This window comes from Cheilinus undulatus, linkage group 8 (genome assembly GCF_018320785.1).
Source record: "Cheilinus undulatus linkage group 8, ASM1832078v1, whole genome shotgun sequence".
In the NCBI taxonomy this organism is placed as follows: domain Eukaryota; kingdom Metazoa; phylum Chordata; class Actinopteri; order Labriformes; family Labridae; genus Cheilinus; species Cheilinus undulatus.
Genome location: NC_054872.1, coordinates 39,820,146 through 39,834,530, shown reverse-complemented (window position 1 = coordinate 39,834,530; position 14,385 = coordinate 39,820,146). Strand labels below are relative to the sequence as shown.

Here is a 14,385-nt window from a genome sequence, read left to right as displayed (position 1 = left end):
GCTTTTTTCATGAAGCCAGATTGTTTTTTTTACTTATTGCATTTTAACAGTCACAGTTCTGCTTGACATTGACCTTTCTGGGATTAATTTCAGTTATCGTTAATTGGTTTATCATCATTTTGTTTAAATTTGCTGCTCCCTTTGCCTGAAATGTATTACAAAATGACCTAAAATTCATGACTTGGCCTCATTTGATGCCTTTAAAAGGATGCTGGATGACTCAGAGGCAGACACGTCTGTAGATGCTCAGGCTGATCTATGTGGTTTCTATAATTTTTGTCCAATTTTCACAAATATATACCTATTTAATTATTCAAAGTTTTCTAGTGTGCCATTATGCTTTTGTGTACAGATCCGGACAAAACAGCCTCCCTATGAACAATTTAGATGTTTAGATGTGTGAAACACAGCAAGGAATTTTAACACAGCTTTTGAAAACATCCTAGTTTTATTTGGATGCTTAAATTGTTCTACTTCGCACACAGAAAACAAACCCCGCCCCCCAAAAAAACCCAAAACAAAACAAAACAAAACAAAACAATAACACCAGGGTCAAAATTAAAAGCCTCCCTGACGCTAATAGTCAGTTTTGTCTCCTTTTTGCTGGACAACAGCTTGCAGTTGTTGTAGTTTTCATCAAGTCTTAATCTATAAGTATCAATAAAAATTTGTTTTAGAGAAGTTTTGATGATATCTAAAGGTAATCTTTGAAGCTGATATTTGCAAGTCTTTTGTTTACTTAAATTAGTCACCTACATTTATGATAGCCAAAGTATTAAAAGCACTTCCTAGCTACGTATTAAACCACCTCACTGCAGCACAAACTTCAAGCTTATAGATAAATGTAGAGTTGCAACAGAACATGACAAAAATCCCAGGCACAGATGTGTTTAGATATGAAAAACTGTCTGCTTTATTGTCATGGTAATGTTCTGTACAATCAACAGAGAACTGAGGCATTTATGGTTAAATTCTGATTAATGATCATCTCTTGTTCATACTGAGGGACACTGCCAAGGCAGCACTGAAACCCAGTTACAAAACTATACAGATTTTCAGCAGATTTAACACTAATCTTGAAGAACATAATCATTTCAACATGTCTGGGTCCATATTTACATATATCATTTACAAAAACTGCACCTTAAACATGTGTGACTACAGATATACAAGATTAAAAAGCTGCGACTGTTGGTGAACTGCATCATACTGGTGGCCTTAAAGTACACTGCAGTACAAACAGAAGCATTATGAAAGGAAGTTTCTGGGTTTCGGTCGTTGCATAAAGACTGCTTAAGTTAAATGTGTGGCCTATCATACAGGTGAAGCACCTTTGTAAATTAAAATGCAGACAAAAGACGAGATGATCCGTTATGTTTCTTTGGGTCTGCTGAAGGACAGTGTGTCTCAGTACTCCTCCTCTCCTGTGCGTTCCTCCTGCACATCCTCAGGAGCCACAGTCTCAAACAGAGGGATTAGACCAGTGCATAAGCTACTCCTTCAGGCGTGCTTATGTAAAACAGTCCAGTTATTCATTAGTGAGTCCTAGAAGGAGAGAAAAGGAACGTATGATATGTAATTCAAGACAAGAGCCGCAATTAAAATCTTTAATTAGTTTTGCTTTCATCCACACAAGACACAAAATACTCTTTGTCAAAGCAATTAATTAGTTTTTTTTTAACAATAAAGAGATGGGGATTAAAAAGGATATCATTATATTAATATTCCAGGCAAAGCTATCTATAGCAATCCTATCTCTCATGATAAGAGGTTACTTCCCTGCATAAAAATACAAGGCTGAAAAGTATCAAGACATGAAGAGGCAAATAAATGTTGGTTTATCTGAGTGATTGCTATCCTGGAAGGCTGCTTTATCCCACACACTTTTAGAAGTACTTTATGACCCATTTCTCAGAAAACCTCTCCTTAAAACTTGACTCATTACCCACCCAAAGGTAAAGAAATATAGACAGTTAACACTGTAGGTGGGACAAAATATCAATACGGCAATATATCATCATCCTGTGGTACAATCATTAAATCACCAGTGATGAATACTGGCACTGTAGACAGCTAAAAAAAGCATTTTAAAAAAGTTTTCCCAGGCAAGTTGACCCACTTCTACACTACTAAATGACTCCTTATGGTAGCGCCTACAGCATGATGAGGGTAGCATGAATGTATACTTACAGAACAAATCAGTAGCTAACTGGATTTTTAAAAAGATGGAGATTATGTGCGATAGGGATGAAAATTGAAAACTAAATTGGAAAGAATGAATACATCAATTCAACAATTAAGCTTTAAAGGGTGTTTACATATTTTTTACTTAATTTGATGTGTCTATTGCAGAATCCCTGTGTTATGAAATGATTGTTTTTATGGGTCACATACTGTGTCATATTTTTTCTAACTGTGAGTTACAAGGAGGCATGATATTATCTGCATACTACAGGTATCTGCAGAAAGCAGATGCGCTCAAAAAGTCAGTTATCATTACTGGCAGATGTAGACACAGAATTTACCCCCCTTTATTGGCAACTGAAGAGACACGGGTAATACAGAGCTCACAGAGTGAGAGGAGACATGCTCTGAAAAGCTCCATGACTGGAAACTAATCCTGCACTGTGCACTGAGGACTGCAGCCTCTGCATGCAGGTGCCTGCTCTGGTTACTGAGGCCTAGTACACTTGTAGATAGGTAATTCTGAAGACTGAGGTTTTCTGTGTATTCTGACCTTCCATACACAAGCAGCCAACACGGTCGCTATGTTTCTGTTATTACAGAAATCAAACCTGGAGAGGAAAAACACAGGTTTTACCTGTTTAATGTATTGCAAATTAAGCACAGCTGCATGAGTGGTGACATTCAGTTAGTTACCTGGCTGTTCATAATGCTAGAGCAAAACTTATTGCTGACTGGACTCAGATTGATTTGTTTTTCCATAATTTTGCTACGCTAGGTTCCGTTATGCTTCCCTCGTGTGCTACAACTGAATGCACCCATTTCAACTGGTAATGACAGTGGTGCAGAAATCCATTCTGTGGCAGAAATTTGAACAGTTATGGAACTAATACCAGTTTACCGCCCATTACTAAGAAATCTTAGTGGTTATATTGTGCCCCATGTATGCGGGCAGCCTTGTTTCAAGTCCAGTCTGTGGCTCTTTCGCTATGTCATTCCCCACTCTCTCATACCCATTGCTGCCTTTATCCACTGTCCTATCGCTGTAATAAAGGCAAAAATCACCAAAAATAGCTCTTTAAATAAAATGATGATAGAAAAAAAAGTTTTTAGAGTTAAAAGCAGAATCGATGGACCCACCTCAGCTCAGGTTTTTTCCATTATTATTCTCAATCCTTATAAATTAAAAATGGATTCTAAAGACTGAAGTTTTAGATCTGAGCCACTTATACGTTAATTTTCACACTTCAGAAGAATGCATATTGTTTTTGTATTTAAGCGATTTTTCATGACCATCATGGAAACCTTTGGATTAATTAGAAGAAAATAATTTCAACAACAGGTCAATTCTAGCACTGGAAAGACTTGGTGTTCTTTACAGTTAAGCAGTTGTCTCTATACATCGCTGTCAGCTAAAATAAGTTTGGAAATATTGGCATATTGGATATTAGCAAAAATCCAATATTGCCATCCCTCATGAGTGACCCTGCAATTCCTACCTCCAGTTAATAAAACAGTTTATGAAAACACAACTGACTCAAAAGGTTTTCAAAAAATAAACAATTATAGGTTATATCTGAAGATTTTAGAGAGGAGAGTTCAAAACATGAAAGAGAGATGGCGTGTCCTCAAATTTTCTGAAGTTTATACTTCTTCCCACTTCTTTTTGAATATGTAATCTCATTCAGCAATCTCAAAATCGCAAATCTCATTCTTGTTTCTTTTAATCACTTTCTTTAGTTTGTTTGTGTAGGTCTCAATGAAGTTTTATGATCCTTTTGCATTTTTCCCCCTTTTTTCATGTCCATTTCTTGAATCAATCAATTATGAGGATCAACTTAATCAGTACCAATAACAGCTCAGGCTCTTCAAAGATAGATAGTGATACTCACCCTGCTGCTCAGTTCTGTGCTCCCCTGCTTATGCTCCTGAAGCCTTTATACCCTCCCTGCATCTTTCAGTTTGCCCACCAGGTCGTCCACGGTCTCCACCTTCATCCCAGCCTGTCTCTGTGGGGGCTCATCCACTCTCAACACTTCCAACCGTGACGTCAGGTCCACCCCCAAGTCTGCAGGCTTCACATTAGCTATCTTCTTCTTCTTGGCTTTCTGTAAGTAGGACACCATAAGACAAGGGTATTTTACAGGCTTTTTACAACTTAAGTTCCTGAACTGCCTGTGCTAATAGCAGTGTGAATACATAAACGTCTCTTTAATAAGAATGCAGTGTACTATATCTATTTTTTTAGCTTCACTGAAACAGTTCTTGGTCTTTTGTATAATGTTTAGTACATTGTTCTTTCCTTTAACTTTTCAGAGCCAATTCTGCCACCTACCATGATATTAGGCAGGGTGGCATATCTGGGGGTGTTGAGTCGAAGGTCTGCTGTGATCACTGCAGGTGTGTTGATCTTTATAGTTTCCAGGCCACCATCGATTTCTCTCACCACTTTAACCTTGTCTCCTTCCATAGCCACTTCTGATGCAAAGGTTCCCTGAACATCAAGAAACACAAATTAATTCATAGTAAATAAAATGAAAACAAGAAAAGATGTGAAAAGGATCTTTGGGAAAACAGAGAGAACATTCTCAAGACAGCACTATGCCTCCCTCTTCAGTGTACTGAGCAGTGCAGTGTGGGGTTATTTAAGGTAATGGGACTGTCAGCTAGCTCCACCTGCTGGTTGGATTGTGTAACAATATTTCACTGCAGCTCTTCTATGGGATGAGTGTGTCCTCAGAATGCTAAATAACTAAGAAGTAATTGGTTTGGCTGTGGTTACACTTTAATAAGAGTGATACGAAAATGAACACATTTGAACCAGTGTCATGATTACAATCAGCTGGTTTGTGTGGATTTACATTTAATATGTGCCTCAGACTGCTCAACCTGCACACTGTAGCATATTAATAATGTGCTCCATCTAATGGTGAGCCAGTTAAACTTCACTTCACTGGTGAACCTTTGACCCGATTTCCTGCTGTGTGCAGGAACACTGCAGCTCTCACTGACCCCAACTAGTCTCTGCTTACTCTGATAAGACAGCCAGGACAGGAACGCAGCCTGGTATCTGCACTGCTAGCTCACTTTTTTAACAACAAACAGAAAAATAGAAATGGAGATAGTCCCAATGACATTAAACATGCTGTTCCTTTCTGGATAAATTAAAAGGAACCTCTTGGAATAAATGCATAGCAATTAGAGCTCACCTGAGGCCAGTCCAATAAGGCTGCAGTCATCTGACCAGTCTGATTGCAGTCATCATCAATGGCCTAAGAAACACAGAAAGAAACGTCACTTTTTAAGGGTTATGGTGGTGCAAATTAAGCACAGTGTGACAGAAGGAAGATTTATTTAGCTTGACACTGGAAAAGTGATATGACTCCTGACATTTTTACCTGTTTGCCCAGGATGACGAGTTGAGCCTCCTCCTTCTTGGCCAAAGCTGCCATGATCTTAGAGACCTGGAGGGGTCCCAAAGTTTCATAGTCTTTCCCAGCCACTTCCACATGGATGCCACGGTCTGCTCCCATGGCAAGGGCTGTACGGATGGTCTCCTAAACAGGGGAGAGAAAAAGCTCTTGTATGACCTAATTTCAGTTTGTTCCATCCTTACAATATGTTACCAAAACAGGAAAAACATAAATAAGCAACTGGATGGATAAAAATATGTATCTGATTTGTCAAATTCACACCTGGAATCATTACAATAAACATTTCTGAACACTACTTTTTTTATTTATATGTATTTTTCTAACTATCCTCAGTTCATACATAGATTTGTTCTGTCCACAACACTGACATTAATTATTGGAAATATATTTTTGTAATATCTTTCTTCCATAACAAAAGATGGATTACAAATTAATTTGGATTCAACTCAGATATCTGACCAAGAAAGGTACAGTGAGGGAATTTATTACTCTCATTTCATCCTATCAACACTACACCAACGGTTTGGCATCATTTCCCTTAAAGATGTTAATAATGAAGTTAAAGCCCAGCTTTAAAAAAACAGAAACCCCTAGAAAGATCTCTTCATAAAGTAGGCATCTAGCCAAACTTCACTGTCTTCCAAGACTACATTGATTAACAATGCAGGGGTGCAGAGTCTGGCCCCATCACACCCACCTGTGCTTGCTGTGGCCCACAGCTGACAGCCACAACCTCCTTAATAAGCTTCTTCTCCTTCAGCTTGACCGCCTCCTCTACAGCAATCTCACAGAAGGGGTTCATCGAGTGCTTGACTCCATCAGTCACCACGCTGCTGTTGTCCGGTTTCACACGGATCTGAGGAGAAAGACGACAGCGGGACATTGTCACTTCAGGGGTGCTTGATGACAAATAATCCATATCACCTGGATTCTCTGGCAAACAAGTGACACAGGGATTTAGTAAGAAAGTTAGCCAGGAAAGTGTCCAGAGGGTAAGAGACATTTAGCGCTGCATGCTTAAACAGATGCCCTTTAGCTGGAAGATTGTCTTCATTTTTTGCATGTGCTCAGTCCTCATTCTTATCGCTCCGCACTGCTTTACTATTAGAAAATTATAGAGGAGAACATCCTCTCAAGGTGTAAAACAAGTCCTCTAGAAAAAAAAAAAGTTTAATTGTATAGCCTCAATCATAATGAAAAGGCTTCCCTCAAGATTTTGGAACCTGGCTGGAGGGACTGATCCTGTTCAGTCACTAGAAAAACAGAGGGGTCTGGTCAGAGTGATGTACAAGTCATGTTTTTCTTCACCCAACTGAAATGATAGTTACTGATGCACATGGGAGCTGTCATGCTGAAACAGAAGTCCTTCTTCTTCTCCACTGTTTCTCCAAAGTTGGGTACTTTTTTGGTAAAAGCTATAGCTATAAGAGTTTGCTGGAACTTTTCCAAATGGTTGCAGACATTTACTCATAAGCTCCATACTTCAGCTTCTTAAACTACATAGTAGGACTGTCATGATACCGTGTTTTTAAATCTCACTACCAATCGAGTTAAAACCAAGCAAAAGATACCTGTTTTGATTCCACAACAACAGAAATACAAGTCCTACACTCCTAATATGGTGCAATGTCTCATCTTCAGTGATCAAAAATGGCCAACAAACTCTTGCCCATTGTCTTTATTGCACAAAGATGCAATTCAAATATCAAGACAGCACTCTCACTCCCTTTTGTGGCAGTTGTTTCTTCTTCGGGTTGGTGCTTTATACCTGAAGTATCGACATGTTTCAACATTTTTTACAACCTTACAATAGAGGAATGATACGTTAGTACTCTTGTACTAACATTTTTCATACAGCTATACAACCCCAGAGTATTTAGAGTTAAAAATGTTTCAATGATGATGATTAAATAAGAAATAAACAGTGATGCTGAGATTTCCTTATCACCATAACAGACCAAACATGACTCATGATACACAGATGTAACAAGCCTTTAACAGACATGAAACTAAGCATTGAGTAAATACTTCCAAATGGTATGACCTTAAAACAACAAGTACATCTTTTGACCCTTCATATTTCAATAATTTGACTGTCTGGACTAGAGAGCAAGAGATGTGTCAGCACTGAAGCTGTACAGATCCTGTTGCAGGCAGCTGGAGCAGGAGTATTCTTGCTCTTACATGAAACAGCTGCAAAAAGATATTGATTATGGTGTTGTTCTTCATCTCGTGGAGACTGTAAGAGGTGACGGTCCCCATTACCCAACAAGCGCATTTAAGAAGTACAAAAGCCCCTTGGTTTATTCCTTTTAATGGGATTCGTTTATTGTTTAGCCAGAGATCAGGTTACACGACTTGAAAACATCAGCTTGACAGCAGCTCAGATACCACATAGGAAGTCATATATTACGTAGTAGCGGATCGTTTCATAAATTTTACGTCACAATACATCCTGACAAACGTGTTATGCCTCAGGCTGTACATTTACATGTCAAATATGTGCACAGTTGTGCTCCTTAGCTGTTGGGACACCGCCAGCTGGCTTCGGCGGGCTAACGAAAGCTAGCAGAACTCATAAAGTCAAGGCAGTTAGCACAAATAAAAATAATTTTAACGTCAAAGTGTCAAGTAGAAGTATATTACCTTAACGGCGTAGTCAATGACACGTTTGACTCCAACGAGAACACGACCCGACATCGTGGCTGAGACGTTAAACTACACTGTGGTAGACGGCTAACGTGAAAGAGTCACCGCAATGAACCTTCACCCAAGGAGGAGAGGTCGGACCTATTTTACAGTGACACCAAGAGAAGGAAAGTGAGGGGACCGCCTACCTTTCCAGCCAATGGGACTCTTACAACATAAACGCTCTCAACGCTGATTGGCTGTAACTCGTCTTGAGCGGTTGCTAAGTTCATCAAACATTCAGTCGGTGTCGTGGTGGAGTCAGTGGGTCAAAGACGATAAAAACTTAATAAGAATTAAGGGAAAAGGGTAAAACACACTTAATGCTCCCGGTCGATGATTGATTGATTTTAAATCCCTTAAACCGTTTGAATTACGAATTTTCACACACAAAAAGTAGGTGCTTCTTTTATATGTGACGAAAAAACCTTCAAAAAGAAAGGTTCCGCTTTCAGTGGGGTAAAGTTCATAGAAAATTGTAGTGACATAATAACAGCCAAGACATTAAGACATTCTGAAATGTATCGTAAATTTAGTCAGGACTCGGAATTCCACGGAGAAGCATGTTTTAGCTGAACAGTCATTTAAATATATATAGTTGTTGTATGGTTGTAATAATAACGGTTTTAGTAAAAATGTCTAATTATACGAACTCCCAAGGCACACCATTTGAGAACTACTGGTTTAAAATAACGGCCCCTTCGAAAACCAGGGATGAAGCACACTTGAGTACTTTTCAGAAGCTTTGCAAGATTTTTTTTCTGTACACTGTAAGAGATAAACTCATTTGATCTATTAAATTTATTTATATTACACATCAAAACTGAACAAACAAACAAGGCAAATGTATGGCATTGCTTCTGTTAAAAATCAGTTCATTAACAATGTCCTTTGGAAAAGGTGCTGTATTAATCAGCCCTACCCCTTTTTCCTCGTGGAATATTCAAAATATATTGTTAGATAAACCTGAGCCAAAAGCTGTATAACACCAAAGCACACAGCTAAAAGAAAAAAAAAAAAAAAAAAAAAAAAAAAAAAAAGCCACACAAATTGATCATTAAATTGGTGTTTAATATTTGGGGCTATGCCCAAAGCAAAGGAGTGTTCAGTGGCCTGCTTCCTTTACATTTCTCTGCTCATCAGGTAGTTGTATTCACTATGTTAAGGTAATTTTAAACATAAATTCAGATTTAAAATGACAACACATCCACTCATCATTTGGGTAAAAAATCATGTGGTTGGACTTAATTTCCTTCAGAGTTTACATTATTTTGTTGATGTAATTGCTCATAACGCGCCATTATCATTTTAAGATCTTTACACACAATGTTGAAACTAAATCATTTTCACTTTTGCCTCCAATAATGTCTGACACTTATTTTTAGGTTACATTTTGGTTGGAATTTGATGTTAAAGTTTACAATTGGAACTATGCATTTTCAAAGAAAGAACATAAACAGCAAATGTAAGTACTGAATTGTATTTTTTCCTTTTACTAAGAATTAAACACCCTTGTTGTGATCAGCAATGCCCAATTTTTTATCACTGACTTTGATTTGCATCTATCTATCATAAAAGTAAGAAACTACACACTTTTAACCAACCTGAAAGATTTGGGGCTTTTGGGAAAGCATTTGGGGCCTGAGCCCCATAAGCCAACCCCTCACTCCACCTATGGCGTGGACCATACTAAAATACCATTAACAAAGACCCAACATTATTTAGTTAGGGATGTGCTAGTGCATGTGTTAGTTAGGGATTACTGGCACAATGTTGGTAACATCTGGTAATGGCTTAAGATCACAGATCACACATCGGCGGGATGTACTTATATTAAGTAAGTGGTGAAGAAATACATAAGCATTTTCCTAATGTGGGGGTCAGAAAGCTAAAATGGGATATTATGTCATACTTTAGGAAGATGCTAATAAACACATAATATAATGTGAGGGAAATAGTACAAATAATTTAAATCCATCCACAGTAAACAATATTGCACATTAATATAAGGAAATTATAGCACATACATGCATTGAAATGCATGGATATTCATAAAATGACACAACATTTTTTGCTTGGCTGGCTGGCTAAGGGGGCCTGGGTAATTTACTTTCTGGGGGCCCAAAAGCACTGGCTTCGCCCCTGACCTCAATGATTACCTTGCTGAAAGAACCGTCAGTTTTGATATTTCCAGTACCCTTTACACCATGAGCCCAGTTTAAAGCAACTTTTATCAAAGCTACAGTGGAGAGGAAACCCGTTGTTCAACAGTAAGAAACCTCAAGCAGAACCAGATTCATGTTAAACAGTCAAGTGCCTGACTGTATTGCACAGTAGGCCACAGTATACAATTTGGCACCACAGCTGTTCCATAGGATGACCTCCCTCCTACTGTGATGCAATGGGGTTTCAAAGTGGTTCCCACCAATATAACAAAAAGATTGTCTGACTCCTCTGTTGAATAAATATATCATAAATTCAATAATAGTTCCAGATAGCATTGCATCGTGGTATAAGGATATGTCAGAGACGACCAAAAATAAAATTAAGACAACTAGAAGACAATAAGGTGCAGACAGGAATGCAAGAGGGGCTGTATTTTACAAGGCGCCAAGCATTCTCCGGAGAAACATAACAGTAATGTTTATGTGTCATAGTCTATAAACGTTTCATATTATACTTGTTCAATTCTGAGCAGGACCATTAAGCCACATTTTACAAGGACAGTGAACGTTGATGTCACCCCGAGGACATGTAACGGTTGATTCAATTTTTGTTTTAAATTTTAATGTTCCGTCGAGATAGCTTTTGTCCTTCCCATTTTCTCCTCAGATGACCAACATCGTCGCCTATATATGTTCGGTTGGAAATGTGAGTCTGTTGTTGTTGTCTCCGGGGATAAAAACAGTCGCTGTGATCCCGCTGACCCTGCTCGGTGGTCTCCATTGAGCTGAAAATCCTCCCCCGGGCGCGCGACAGCTGATGGAGCGGAGTCACCTCGGATCACCAGCGGCTGCAGCACACCGGCCTCCATTTTAACTCCGACACCGAGCCGTACCTCACGTGTCCTGGGCTGTCTCTCTCACATGACCCGAGTGTTTGTTCCCGTGATCAGCACTTCCATCTCCGTCTGTGACACCGAATATCACTTTTTATCCCAACACTGATGGATATGCTTGAACCGAGTCTGGACAACGCAAGGTAACACAGTCGGTCAAAATGGCTAACTGGGACAAGCTAGCAACAACATGCTATTACAGACAGCTAGTTTACGACGCTTTACAAGGCCTGACCTAAAAAAAAACTTGATTTAACAAAGTCAGTATTAACAAAGTGTTGAAGTTATCACCCTAAGTTTAGTGCCTTGGTACAGGTCATCTGAGCATTTATAACCAAAAATAACAATGCTAAGTTGCTCGAAACATGACAACAATTAGCTAATGACACTACATAAGCTAAGTTAGCTAAAGCTAGCCTTTAAAACAAACAACTGTGATGTCAGCTACTGTAGGTAATCCCAGGACGCATAGGATGGTTTGTTTTACAATTAGACTGTGTTATCTCCTGCTTGTATAAGTTTGCCATCAGCTGAAACAAACTAAGGGTCGTTTCAGCTATTAATTTTATTCAGACTAGGCTTGTGCATAATTTGTATTTAATTATTACTTGCGTTTTTGGTTCGCAGCCAAGAAAAGCAAGAGGAAGAAGTTGTCCAGACATCTGAAGGTAATCATTTATTTACAAAGTGATATTTTGCATCATTTAGCACTTTCACAAAAGTGATTTTTTTTACCAAAAAGTAACGGAACTTTAATGCAAATAGATAATGCTCAATCTTGTCCATATGGCCAAATAAAGCAATTGCAAATGTGAGCTATGACTCGCTAAACTGACAAACATTACTTTAAGTAAAAATCTCATTTGGTTGCTGATATTTATTGTTCCTATTTTTGTGTTGTGACAACTTGCTTATCTTTTCTCCTTCTCTCTTAAGACGGAACAGGAGAGGAGCAGACAGCTGTTACCATAGCCAGCGTTCAGCAGGCTGCAGCGTTTGGAGACCATAACATTCAGTACCAGTTCCGCACGGAGGGGGGGCAGGTATGTAACCAGTGGATTCTGACTATTCTGAAAGGGTCATCAGTATCCAAAGTGGATAGGAATTGCAGTTTAAGGCAGGACTGACAGAAAGAAAGTTGACTTTTCAGAGGAAGATACACTGTATTAGTCCCTGAGGGTAAATTCTTTGTTCCCCCTCTTATCAGACATGCTACACTCATGGGCCAGGAATATGCAATATATAAATGCACCACCCCTATTCTATGTAACCTTGCAAAGCAGATGGATATGCCCGTTTCCTTGTTTTTCATTGGTGAATCTATCTTGCAAAGCTCCCATCTGAACAGTCTGGGCCCGGTTAGAAAGTGCCAGGACCAAGCAGCGACAAGGGGCAGTACTTTCAGGCTCAGCAGAGTCCTGATGTAAACAAGCAGCAGCAAGAGCTGGTGTAGTTATGGAGGAAGAGATTAGCGTGGATGCTGCTAAAGCACCAGTTTCATCAGAACTTGACAAAATTTCTTCGTTAAAAGAAGAACAAAGAACAGCAGTGAGTTGTTTTCTTTTCAAAAATGACACAAGTTGAGTACTTACATGTCTATAGTCGCCATGTTTCGCGTTATTCCTCTCTAGCTGCGCACATGCAGCTCGATAGCAGCTATGTCCAGTGTTTTGTTGCTCTGATTGGCCCATGGAAATGTGATAGACAGAACGTTCATCTAATCACACTCTGAGTTTTTTTTTCAAATCCTCTGCCTTTTCTTAAACGTCCTGAAGCTTTCCCAGATGGATGTGTGAAACAAATCCATCCGGTGTGTCAGGTTAAATTCTGTGGACATTCACTACGATGTCAGAATGAGGGAATGCACACTAAAGAGTGCCCAAGCAGTCCAGAGGTTGGTGCAGCAACAAGGCCATTGTAAATACTTAAGTCCATACTGGGAGTTGAACTGGTGAACCCAAGTTCCCATTAACTTAGCCACAGACGATTGGTTGATTAAAATCCAAAGAGACATTTAATCATTAAAGTGGCCAGAAATGTTTTTAAAATTATTTTGGGCATTTTGCTCCTGTGACCAGTGTGTTAAGGACTGTAGCCTCTGCTTATGCGTGCCTGCTCTACCCAATGAGCTACACGGGGGCCCAGCACCTAGAACCGTTGATGAGTACAGTGACAAACAGATCACTACATGTACAACAGGACTACAAGCCAAGGATGGGTGTTATGAAAAAAATATCGTATCTTGTTTTTTCCTTAGGCAGGATTAAGATGTAGGGATTTGTTTTGGAGATTTGGAGATAATTTGTATGTTATTGTTAAGAATGATCAAACTGACCCCCCCTATTATTTCTGAAATGCACAAATACTGCAAAACACAAATACAAATGCTGACAAGTTAAGTCTGGCTGAAAATGTCCATTGTGTTCTGGAACATCCTGCAACAACCAAAACAATTCATTATTTGCTGTTTTTTGAGGGGGGTCTTGAGGGCTTCTCCCAGAGAATTCTATTTTCCGCACGCCGAAACATTTTAGAAATTGTGCATTTTCTGCACCACTCTAAACCTTCAATATGTTAAATTGTTGCATTTAACTGTACTTATAGATTAAAAAACTATTTCAATGCAATATTTTTTATTCAGTTGAGTTCTTATATTCTCTCAAATATTTCCAACAGTTTTCAAAACCACACAAATTCTTAAATTTTAGGACTGGACGTGTCTTCTTGTGGGGGCTGCCATCAGTTGCATGTTAAATTGCTAAAACAAGCTCACACCCCTGTAACAACAAACCATCCAAATGCACCCTACTATGCATTTCAGGTGGAGCAGCCCTGCTGCTCAGAACAGCAGCTTGCGTGGCTTGCTTGTTCTTTTCAGTTGCGGACTCTGTTCAATAAAATCTGCACTCCCTAAGGCTTGTTTACTGAACAATAAACAGATGTTTTGGGTCATTGTTAAATTCCTGGCATTGAGGGGGGAGAGTTGTTAAAATTGGCGCTCCAGGTTTGCGCTGCAGGTGA

The 14,385-nt window shown here is 39.0% G+C and overlaps 2 protein-coding genes across 3 annotated transcripts in view; one reads left to right on the top strand and one right to left on the bottom strand.

The window, feature by feature from the left end:
* Positions 1-889: 889 nt before the first annotated feature.
* On the bottom strand, positions 890-8,409 carry etfb (electron transfer flavoprotein subunit beta). The gene is made up of 7 exons (XM_041794498.1): positions 8,265-8,409; positions 6,316-6,474; positions 5,583-5,741; positions 5,394-5,456; positions 4,520-4,678; positions 4,077-4,292; positions 890-1,545 (listed from the first exon to the last, which is right to left on the bottom strand). The coding sequence occupies exons 1-6, from the start codon at positions 8,316-8,318 to the stop codon at positions 4,122-4,124; spliced, it is 765 nt and encodes a 254-aa protein (XP_041650432.1). The 5' UTR covers positions 8,319-8,409; the 3' UTR covers positions 890-1,545; positions 4,077-4,121.
* A 967-nt stretch (positions 8,410-9,376) lies between these two features.
* The window catches only part of LOC121513289 (upstream stimulatory factor 2), a 29,107-nt gene continuing 24,098 nt past the window's right edge, over positions 9,377-14,385 (top strand). For both annotated transcript variants that reach the window (XM_041792928.1, XM_041792927.1), the window contains exons 1-3: positions 9,377-11,507; positions 11,992-12,032; positions 12,301-12,407. In XM_041792928.1, the coding sequence (XP_041648862.1) occupies positions 11,473-11,507; positions 11,992-12,032; positions 12,301-12,407 (183 nt within the window). In that variant the 5' untranslated portion in view covers positions 9,377-11,472. The remainder of the gene's footprint in view (positions 11,508-11,991; positions 12,033-12,300; positions 12,408-14,385) is intronic.

Excerpts from the sequence above, each read along its gene's own strand:
- etfb (XM_041794498.1), bottom strand. The coding sequence starts at position 8,318 with ATGTCGGGTCGTGTTCTCGTTGGAGTCAAACGTGTCATTGACTACGCC. Across the intron at positions 5,457-5,582 it reads TCGTCATCCTGGGCAAACAG|GCCATTGATGATGACTGCAA; the intron begins GTAAAAATGTCA and ends TGTGTTTCTTAG. Across the intron at positions 4,293-4,519 it reads CCACCCTGCCTAATATCATG|AAAGCCAAGAAGAAGAAGAT; the intron begins GTAGGTGGCAGA and ends TCCTACTTACAG.